At 36.4% G+C, this 11,289-nt stretch overlaps 1 protein-coding gene across 3 annotated transcripts in view; it reads left to right on the plus strand.

The window, feature by feature from the left end:
• The window catches only part of LOC100640655 (SAFB-like transcription modulator), a 23,461-nt gene extending 13,585 nt beyond the window's left edge, over positions 1-9,876 (plus strand). For 2 of the 3 annotated variants that reach the window (XM_003383977.3, XM_019993063.1), the window contains exons 7-10: positions 3,926-4,112; positions 6,734-6,917; positions 7,691-8,041; positions 8,183-9,876. In XM_003383977.3, coding sequence (XP_003384025.2) covers positions 3,926-4,112; positions 6,734-6,917; positions 7,691-8,041; positions 8,183-9,449 — 1,989 coding nt within the window. In that variant the 3' untranslated portion in view covers positions 9,450-9,876. The remainder of the gene's footprint in view (positions 1-3,925; positions 4,113-6,733; positions 6,918-7,690; positions 8,042-8,182) is intronic. The other variant, XM_019993062.1, reaches the window with a different exon arrangement.
• Positions 9,877-11,289: the final 1,413 nt, after the last annotated feature.

The raw sequence follows: 11,289 nt of genomic DNA on the forward strand, positions 1-11,289 counted from the left end.
TGAGTGGAGTGACGGTCATCAGTAGTAGTCTGTGCTGGTATTGCTTCCTTTTCTGAGCGCCCTGAAGCTTTATATGTTTCTAGTGCTTGGAGAAACATTTCGCCCTCCATTGCTCATGCTGTCCTTCTGTAATACAGTCCTCCTTCTTCTTCAAACTCGATTCTTGAATATTTTGTGTCTTCACGTGTGAGCTGAGCAGGCAATGAAGCCTTTTTAATTTTGTCTGCTTTCCTGATGTTACTGCACTTCAGTTTATTGTAGTTCTGAAATGAATAGGAGACTATTGGCATCAGAATTTTTGCTCATTTATATTCATGTTAATAATCATATTTTTGTAATGGCATCATCTTATTTTACCAGTCTATGTAGTGTGGTTAACACCTTGTAAAGTCATTTTAAATAGGAATATCTAATTTTTAGCAGATGCTAGAATCTTAAGGCCACCGTACACAATTAAATTTGTTTCATGAAACATCTTTTATACAGGAGTCAATAGAGTTTGAAACATGTTTCATGGAGTTAAAAAATTTCAATTTTATGAAACATGTTTCATGAAGCAAAGTTTCATAAAACAAGTTTCATAAAACAAGTTTCATAAAACAAGTTTCATGGTGTATGATAGCCTTTTGTTCAAAAAAATTAACATGTCTACATTCTCTTGGCTAAGACTTGTACATTGGTGACAATATTATCAGCAACACAGAGAACTTTCTGACCGAAGGTGCTACAATACAGAATAGCTTCTTCGCTATTTCAGAAAGTGTAGGAAACCTCTCTTCATGCTTTGTCCATCATTCTAATGGGTCAGAATTGTGATCCAAGACTGGCTCCTTGCTGAAATATTCTAGTTCATCCTTATTGCTCAAAGCCTCTCTTTGCACTTCAATAAAAATCCATGGCAGTGTATTTCTTCTTAGTTGGTTGCTCAGCTATTTCAATGTCACAACTAAGCAACTCTGTACTGGATTATGAGGATCAACTGCAGCACAGAGAACTTGTAAGCTTTCACAAATATTATTTGAAGTAGGAGTAAATCTTCTCTCCCATTCTCCAGCAACAATTTGTTTAAAGCGTTCAACTGCTGAGACATCATTATCATGTACAACTAAATGGTTACTGAGAAGCCATTTGATTACTGGGTAGATGATTGAACATGACACATTAGAATCTAAGCTGAAGACTGTTTTGGTTATTTGGAGGGGCTTGAGAACAACCGCCATTTGAGAGAGTAAGTCGCACTGAGTATCTTTCTAATCTAGGTGATGATGCTCTGGCTTTGTAATGGCTGGATCATGACTGACTGCATATATGCTCCAGCATTAAGTAGCTAGAATTCCAGCGCGTGGAAACATCTTGAACAAGGTGGTGTTGTGGTACTTCTAATTGTACTTCTTGTCACGCAGTCCTGTCATGGCTACAACACTGTGTTTTAAATGTGCAATTATTTTTCTACTTGTAGCTATCATTTGACTGATTGCTTGTATATCGAGCGATACGGAGGTGAAGAGTATGTGCAGCACAACCAAAGTGTGACCATCCAGTCAGCTCGAGACCATTGATAGTATTTGCAGCATTGTCACTAATACAGGCAGTTATTTTCACTGAGGAAAGAGACCAATCAGCAGCAACTTTGGTGAGCCTATCAGCAATATGTTGCCCAGTGTGACTTTCTGGCATTTCTTCTGTTACAAGTACCTTACTAGACAGCTGCCAAGACTCATTCACAAAGTGAACAGTCACGGTCATGTAACCATGAATGGCTATCCTTGTCTAGATATCTGTAGTTAAACCTACATGGTCACACTTGGAGGTAATAGTGATGAGCCTGTCCTTTTCACTTTCAATGAGACGATGGCACACTGTAGCAATGTGTATGTGTGAAGGAACTATACCCTGGCTCAACATGGCTCATCAGGTTTTTGAAGCCAACACCATGAACTAGATTAATTGGTTGAATGTCCCTTGCCACCATTTCTGCGATTGTTCTAGTAATTTTCTTTGATCTAGCTGTAGAGCATTTCTTTGGAGCTACAGATTGATCCTTACTTGTACTGTGGCTTGTGTTGCTGTCAACTTGACACAGCTGAGGGTGATGAGAAAGCAGATGGCTCTTCATACATGTGGTTCCTCCATGGTATGCTAGAACAGTCTTGCAGCTCCTACACTTCACCTTTTTGGTATCAATCTTCTGTAAATGATCCCAGACTGGGCTTTCTAAAGATTGAGAACAACTTGCCATGGCCTCAGTAGTCACTATTAGGCTAATAGCCGCCACTAGGTAAACAGAGCAAGAAAGGTAACAATTGGTGGGTGTGTCCATTAATTAATAATAGTTATTGCAATAACCATTAATACTTTTATTATGCGAATAGTTCTAATAAAAAAAATTTAATTCAAATATTGCTGTAAATGAACGAATACCTTACTTTTCATTTCAGCCCTAATTGTTATCATGAATCATGGCATATATTGGCCATTTTGCTCTATTAGTGAACATACATGAAGTAGGTAGAATTCCACCTAGCACCAACATCGTGAGTGTGTGAGTGTTGGCTTGTATTCATGCCTTTCTTTTTTAGTGCCTCCATTGCCCTTGCACTATGCTTGAAGTGGCATTTGATTTTTCTTCAAATTGCAGATACCCTGGTAATTATAGGTATGTGTAAGCCCATCCCTGCTTTACAGCTGACTGTAGGGTATGAGCAAAGCATGGCATGTCATCCCAATCATCCAAAAGCCGAGATGACAAGTTAAAGATATATATCCGTCACCCGACCTGGACGTCCACATGTCTGTTGTGAATGACACTGAGTGCTGCTGTGCTAGTTGACCATGCACAACATGCTTCTGTTGATAGTATTTCTTATCTATTTGTGACACTAGTAAACCAAGGACTATTACACAGTCTAGAGCCCTTGTATAATTGTCTGTGCAGGAACAACACTACCTACGGCTAGGTACCTACTTTCTTCCAATTCAAGCTCTGAATAAATAGACGTCTGTGCTCGTGTCGTAGTCTGACTTGTCCATAGATAACATCTCTAACAATAATGTATCTGAGGTATCCTCGGAACCAATGCCGATGGCTTGAACTTTTATACCCTCTTTAGATGCCATAAGTCTGCAAGAGAATGATATATCTAAAGCCATGCATATTAATCTTACCTTAGTTGATGGTTGCTGCTCTGCTGACTCAATTAAACTGCCGGCTGATCTAGTTATAAAATTTATTATCAGCATCATAGTGACTCATATAGCATCATTAATACCAGACCTTATACTGGTATGGACTGTACCATAGATAATAGAGTTTAAAGGGATTGGAAACTGCGTGGGTGGCCTGTATAAACCAATGGAGGTCGAAGTTATAGTCTTCCTGCATGGCACAGCAAAACGTGGGTCAGCAACATTCATTAAGTTTAGAAATGCAACGCCATCTACAACACTGATGGGTCTCATGTCCCTAATAATAAACTCCACTGCAGCATTGGTAAGAGACTTTGAGCACTTTGAGGTTGAAGATAGCAATGGTGGAGCCTGAGTAGTTGACCATGCACAACATGCTTATGTTAAGTTAATCAGTTAACAGGTTAAAGTTCACAGCTCTACAGGCCATTACCTTTAGGTTTTAGTCTCTGTCTTTCAATTGTTTGTCACACAACAGCTTTTACTTCTTTTATAATGCAGTGTTTTGGAGTCAATTATTACTGGTAAAATTGAGCAAAGATCTGAAGAAACTTCGGAATAATTTTGTATCACCTTCATTTATATTTGGTGTGTTATTTTGCTTTAGAATGAGCTCTTGCAACTTGTTTAATGTATGCTGTGCTTAGTTAGTGCATCTAAGCTTGCCCTTTTTAGTCATCATCTCTAAACTTATTTTATTTCCAGAAGTGATTATTCTTTTTGCACATTTTTTATTTAGAAGAAATCCTCACCCTTTTCTGGGAAGGAAAAAGTAAAGCAAAAAATTGTTAAAAGTGTGGAAGCTGTGGATGTTGATGTTAATAAAGATTCTACTTCTCTTGGTATTTCTCACCGAACTGCTATCTTATCTAAAAAAAGTGGCGATTCTGGTATTGAGAAAGATTTAGATTTGTCAAATGGAAATGGTGAGTTCATTGCTGCAGAAGCATGCAAAAATACACATAATTACTGTACTCTTTTCTGAATTATCAAATGATTTGTAACAATTTTTATTAAATTTACTAGACAGTAGATACCGTATCTCTTTTCTCTGAAGATAAAATGTTATGAATTTTATGCCTTATATTTTTGTTAAATGCCTGCATTCATTTTCAAATACTCGTCACATGTAAAACAGCAACATTTGATTATATTAATTTCTATATGTAAAGTATGTAAATTTTGGCCTTTGAATGGTTGGAGACTTTAGTCACTGTACCCTGTAAAATGTCGACGTTCATTTTTGAGATGCTATGGTTTTTAAAAATTTTCATGCATGTGCTTTGTAACCATGCTTTACGACATATTTAAATAGTTTAGATGGGCTCTCCTTCACTACATTGTAAGTGAATTTCCTAGTACCTTTGAGTATAGTAGAAGATGACTAAAAATTTGAAGTTCTCAATAATTTTTTTAAATTTTTAATTTTTTATTAACACGAGTGCTTATTTGTCTTTCACATCCTTCCTTTCTGATTGGATTGATAATTAGTGGTCTCCAAAGATATTCTAAAAAAGATGAACGGACAGAGAACAATTTAAAATGCACACATCATTCCATCTAAAGACACTGTGTTTGTGGTTGGATGCCATTTTGATTTACTTGTGTTATGCAGATGGTCAGTATGAATATGCCATGTAGTTACATGTAGGAAAGGAGAGCTCATGTTCATATTAGAGCTCATTGATAGTTTTGAAATCACTTGTCAATGTTTGCCACATTTAATATCATGATAGTGTGTTAACACATTATTCATATCTTTGAAGTTTCTAATGAGACGAGACACTGTTGGTGCATTGGCCTCGCATAAACAACGAAAAACAAAAATTGTTTTACTTATGATTTCAAAACTAATTTGTCCTGCATATTGTATCCTGGTTTATATTTGTGGTGCAAATTTTATTGTGAGTCTGGCATTTAAAAAATTTTTTGGAATTAATTTTTACAAGTGGCTTTCAGTCTTCACCTTGTGGCAGTGGAAATGCAGAAATTTGTGGTAGAAAAATATCGCGAAAGAGCGAGAAACTGTGAAATTTTTGAAAATATTTCTCCTCAAAAGTAAACTGGTGTATGGTATTACCACTGTGGTGTATGGTATTACCACTGTAGGTACATGTATTAAATTTTGCTTGACATAGTGTTGACTGTATTCTTCATAGCCTAATTTAGATGTGAGCATGCTGTTGTTACAGTACAGTGAAAGTGTCAAATCTTGATTCCTGGATTTGTTACCAGTATGAAATCTTGATTACTAGAGTAAATTTGTGTCTGTTGTACTATATGTGTAACTGCTGGAAGAAGGTTGAGTTTCTTAAACTTCTACACTCTGCACACACACACATTTATTAGGCTTGATTTATTGCATGCAAACTCTTATCAAGCGTCTGACGTTTATAGCCTTAAGTCATTCTTTTAAGGTGAAGCACCTCGTGTAAAGTGGAGAGGTAAGTGATTTTTAGACATTCCTGTCTAAAAGACAAAAGTTACAGAAAAAATGCTACATATTTTTATAAAGAGGAGGTTTTTTGTCTCTCTACAGATACCAGGTACTGGAAGTGTTCCAAAAATTATAGGAGAACCTAATACATCTGGCAAGATTGTTAGCTTTTCGTTCCTTGCACTGCCATCTATACTTGATAAAGCTGGATAAAGTAACTTTTTAAGCACATGGAGAAACTTTGAGTGTATGCGAACCCCTTTGAAGGCCACACAACCTCAAAGAGAGAGTTAGAATTAATGAGTTGCTGACACCTCACTTAACTTGATTGGCCTTGCCCACACTTGTTGCTGGTGAGGCAAAGACTATACATGTGGCATTTTGCTATTTTGTACATATTTTAGTTTTATGTGTTGCTTGTAACTAGCAATCATTTTCATTTTTCATGGAAAACATGGCTTACTTCTCTGAACACTTGTGTATAGCTCCACCAGATATTACTGTTGTTTCTAATACTATTCCTATGACTATACCTTATAATTATGGTTGTAGTACTGAGCATGTTTATGTTATGTCTGATTGGCCAGACCCACAATCATGATACTACTGCCACATCGCAATAACTTCTGCACTATTACGTAAAATAGAAACAGAATATTTAATACTTATGATTCTGATCAAAGGCTCTTTATCACTCATGATACCATTGGTTGGTTTATATTGCGTATCGAAAATTGATTGTTTGAAAAACAACTTTAATGCAACATGTTTTGTTGTTTGTGGTCATCACGCCATATTTTGACAGAATGTGTTTCTTTTTTATTGTGATTGATTTCCTAGCTCACAATTCACAATCAAAGGAATGTTGTCATCAGTACCATCCTATAATAATTTTAATTTGCCTCTCCTAATGCAGTGTAGCATCTGACTTATTTGTCTGTATGTACATGTACATTTAAACAAGAGTCAACTCCAAAAATATAGTTTATTCTTTTTGCAGCTGCAGGAAAGGTTATCATAGCAAATCAACCAATTTGTTGATTTTGTGTTTTTTTGACCTTGATACAGTATATGATACAAATTAATACTGTTTAAGTGCATTTTTTTTAGAAAAGTCAAGTCACAAGCCTTTATTAGAGAAGACGGTCGGTAACCGCAAAGACAGTTCAAATTCTAAAAGAATTGTTTCAGTCGAAAGGCAGGATGGTCGCAAAGAGTTGTTTACTACTCATAGGAAGGCTGATGGACGGCCTAGAAGTCGTAGTCCTCATAACAGGAGGCCTTCATCAACAAGGTATGGCTTTTGAATTTTGAAGTTGTAGTATTGTTAGCCATGTTTTTTATTGTAGCAAGAATTGTCATCACCTAAAAACTTTTTCCTTTGTAGTATAATGTTATTACTGCTATTTTTTGCATTGCTTGTGGGTATTTACTTTGCTATTCTTTGCTACTTTATGTCCAAAAATTATTTTGGTGCTACTCAGTCACATCTACTGTAGTAGTGAGTGCTCATGTGCTCCAAAAGTTGTCAAGGAACTTGAGGATGCTTTTTTAGAATGTCTGTAATTTTAAAGTTTATCTGTACTACCTCTGTCCTTTTAGAAGCCCGTATAGGATATTCTTCCTTACATTCTACTGTCCAGCTACTGTCTGCAACAGACCATGGGCACTACTGCTACTTTCGCATTGTGCATGTGCAAGGAAGCAAAACGGCTTGTAGCAACTACTTTAGAGCATAAGATTGAGGTTTTATATGCAATTATGTCTCAGTAATTGACATTTAGTTATAAAATAAGACAAAGGTAAGGTTTTATATAAGTCAATTTTTTGAGCCAGCACATATTCTGGAGTCAAGAGGGTCTACATGTAGTAATCCAGCTGTCTAAGTCTCCATTCTTCATTGGGGTCTGTAAGAGTTGGAAATTATTCTTGTATAGTACACAATTAACAATGGGCCATCATCCAATTTCAGACATCAAAAATACTTGTTCTGCTTATACATGTAAATACTTTTTATTGCAAAACCTTACTTTGTGGTATTAATTTCTTACTTTTTGGATTGTTTAGGGGAAGGGTGGTATCTCATCGCCTTAGCCCAGCTAGAGACATTAACGTCAGTCCTCGGCAAAGATTTATTTCACCTCCAAGGCCACGACATAGCCCTCCGCGGCATTATGATGTGCCTCCACGATCTCGTCGATTGAGCCCTGATGCTAGACGGTCAAGTCAATCCTCTCGTCGATTAAGCCCACCTTTGCGTTGCGTTAGTCCACCATCACATCAGAGTCTGCCTCCCTACCAGATTCATTTACGAAGTCCTTCCTATCATTCATCTAATCGTAGGCTTGCGTCATCTCCTCCTTTGTCATCTGTGAGGAGTAGTCCAATGTTTATAATGGAATCTCGTATGCATCACAGGTATGTTTGACTATATAAACTCAATGCTTAGTTAAATTTATGTCATAAATTTTATTGAAAGTAGAGACTCTTATCAATATTAATCGCAATTCTAGTGAAATAGCATTTATTGGGACACTTGTCCATATACATTTCTTGCAGGTTAGGGTCACAGATAATTGATTCCCAAGATCTTCATCTAAGATTTCGTGATGAAAGAGATCATGTAATTAGTGACAGAGAAAGAGAAGCACTTAGAAGAGATGTAGAATTTAGACAATCTCGTAAAGAACAAGAGCTTTATCGTCAGATGCGTGAGTTACAAGAACGTGAAAGCCATGGCAGAGATGTCTTAGAACGGCAGCAAAAAGAGCTTCAGGAGCTTCAGAAGACATTTCGTGAAAGAGAAGCCTGCTTGGAAGCTAAAGAGAGAGAGTTGAAGGCCAGGGAGGTTCGTGAAAGGGATAGACTATCTGCTATAGAAAGACAGAAGGAAAAAGAAATACGAGAAAAAGTTCAAAGAGAGTTTCAAAGGAGTATGGAAGAGCGTGAAGAGCGACAGAAGAAGGTAATGGAAGAGCATCTGCGTGTGCACCAGAAGCTAATGTTGGAAAAAGAAAAAAAGCTTAAAGAACAGGAGGAGAGATTAGCAAGTTATAAGGAAGAAATGAACCGCCGACAGAAAGAAGAAGAAGAGATAAAGGAAAGGGAACGTAATGAAAATGAGAGAAAAGAGCGGGACAATAGAAATAGAGGAGCAGCAATTAAACGAAGCTATAATGAAGAGTATCCAGCATTGTCAAAAAGACAAGCTGTTGATGATCCAAGTGTTTTTGGTAGGTTGGGTGGACGTGACAGTCAAGTAGTTGCTCACAGCAATCATTCATCAATAGGTCATGTTGGGTCTTCACAACAAGGACAATCAAGGCCAGTCGTTAAAGAAGCTGTTCTTGCCAACAATGTGACATATCGACGATTTGAGTCACCCAAGTCAGGAAATCGTTTGTCAGCCACTAATCCATATTCACAGAGTCAGTCACGTAGTAACAAGGTGCCAGACCATCAATTTAATTCTAGCAGTAACAAAAGATACCCACCTTCTATGCCTGAATCTGTTACTTATCCTCCTCCCATGAGATTTAGTGGTCAGCATTATCGTGGTGATAGTTCTAATGTTGGATATGGTGGTACTGCTGGTGGTACTGAAATTTCTTCCCTTCCCTTTTCAACTGGTAATCCAAAAATTACTGATGCTGTTCCTCCACTTATAGATCGTGGCCAAGATTATTTGTTGTCACATGTTTTAAACAATGTAAAGAGAAGTGGACCACCTGTGCATCATCAGCCAGTGCCTCCACCGATAACTTCGTATCCCCGTCGTATCGAGCTGCCTTACCATCCTAATTTAAGAGGCTCTGGCTTTAAATAAAATTCAAAAAATAATAATACCTAGTCACCTGCACGAATTCTTTTAGTTGTTTTGAAAGTACATGTACAGTTATGCTATAGTGTAATAAGGTCCAAGGGTTACAATGTAAACTTGCATATATGAGCTGGAACTATTGCGAACAATGTTTTGTTGCAAATGGAATGTGATAATGTTTTATTGATGAAAAGTTCACTTTCTGTTGGTACTTCTTTTTGTATTAATGTGCTTACTCTATTGATTTGTCCTTTCATGATTTTAGTTAAATGAAAATAATACTTTTTAATAGATGGCACCCTAGTGCGTTTGTGATTGTAGTAACATTTACATTGTATTTACTTTGTATTCATAATATCATTTCTCATATTATCAGAAGTTGCATGTTTATTCATGTTTTTGTTGGACTTCAGTATTGAAGCAAATTCTATAGTATTCATTAAATAAGAGGTTAATGGAGTATGACATATTAGTCTGATACATTTAGTCAACAATATGCATAATGTTCATAATCCCGTTTATTTTTAATTGTGTGAGTAGGACTTGTTAAGTTGATTACTTAATTGCTTAGCGTTATGATACACAATTTAATGAATAAATTTCACAAATTTAACAAAGCTGTTGCCTACCTGTAAAGAGAAGATCTGAGTGAACTCTTATTATAGATAACCAATCTTGAGCAAGTTCACTGCTGAATGCGATGACCAGTGGTCATATTTGCTGTGATGACCTTTTTCTGTTTTTCACTCATTCTTTCTACTATAGCTTCTTTATAACACCTCATATAACGTAACACTGTGTTGAATGGAGATATTATTGGGCATATTCCTGATGAATTAACTGTGATGTGTGATGCACACTAAAAAAGAGCTCCCCACATGTCTTGTAAAGTTAAGTTATAGATTTACCACAGGACTTCAATGTGGTGGATGTATAATTTTTTTGTACCTGTATGTGACCATAGCAAGCTGCATGTACTGTAGCAATATGTACCTGTACTGAGATCTATTCTATAGGTGATGTTTCTTCTTTAGCAGGCAACCCTAGATTAACAAAACAGATGTACAATCTTCAGGTATGATTTGTTCATTGATAATTTTAATTGCTGCAGATAATTCTTAAGTAATGAAATGATATAGAAAATTTAAGCAAGATATTTGCTGCATTTAGACTTCTGCAATAGCTTTGCTTGCTCATTCATGTAGAGCATACCACATAGTCTTTAGCTTGCTTAAGCTCGCCCTTGTAATGTTTTACATTCTTATAGTATTCTCACTATTTTGCATGTACTTACATTAATAGAAGTAATACCAAGCTTCGACATACATGCTGCTGCACGCTTCTGTCTTTCCTTCATTCAATGATCTGTCACAATAAAAAGGTTCCTAATTTATATGGACCCCAAAATTAAAATTAATGTCCATGGGTCCAAAATAAGTGGCCCAAGGTCCAAAATAAATGATCCGGGTTCTGAATTTCTCTGTTCTATGTCCAAAAAAGTTCCTACGTCCCAAAAAAGTTTTGGACCCAGGGTTTACAATTATTTGACCTTGGTTAAAAAATATCACTTACTTAGATCTATGCATAAACTCTTGACCTTGCAACAATACTGATTTTATAGACTATAATCAAATAATGATGCAGTCTTAATTATTGTTTAACTGTCAATGCATGGTAATGTCCTTTTCACAATTACATCCATTGGTACTTCAACACAAACATTAAGATGAAACCATTCCAGACACTTTGTACACTGAATCATTTCAATTGTTTGAGTCATCCTGCACGAGCAATAAATACCAAATCTATACGTAACCGTAGTGGTTATATTTCTTCTCTGTCTTTT

Source organism: Amphimedon queenslandica, unplaced genomic scaffold, assembly GCF_000090795.2.
Source record: "Amphimedon queenslandica unplaced genomic scaffold, v1.1 AMPQUscaffold_13503, whole genome shotgun sequence".
Taxonomy (NCBI): domain Eukaryota; kingdom Metazoa; phylum Porifera; class Demospongiae; order Haplosclerida; family Niphatidae; genus Amphimedon; species Amphimedon queenslandica.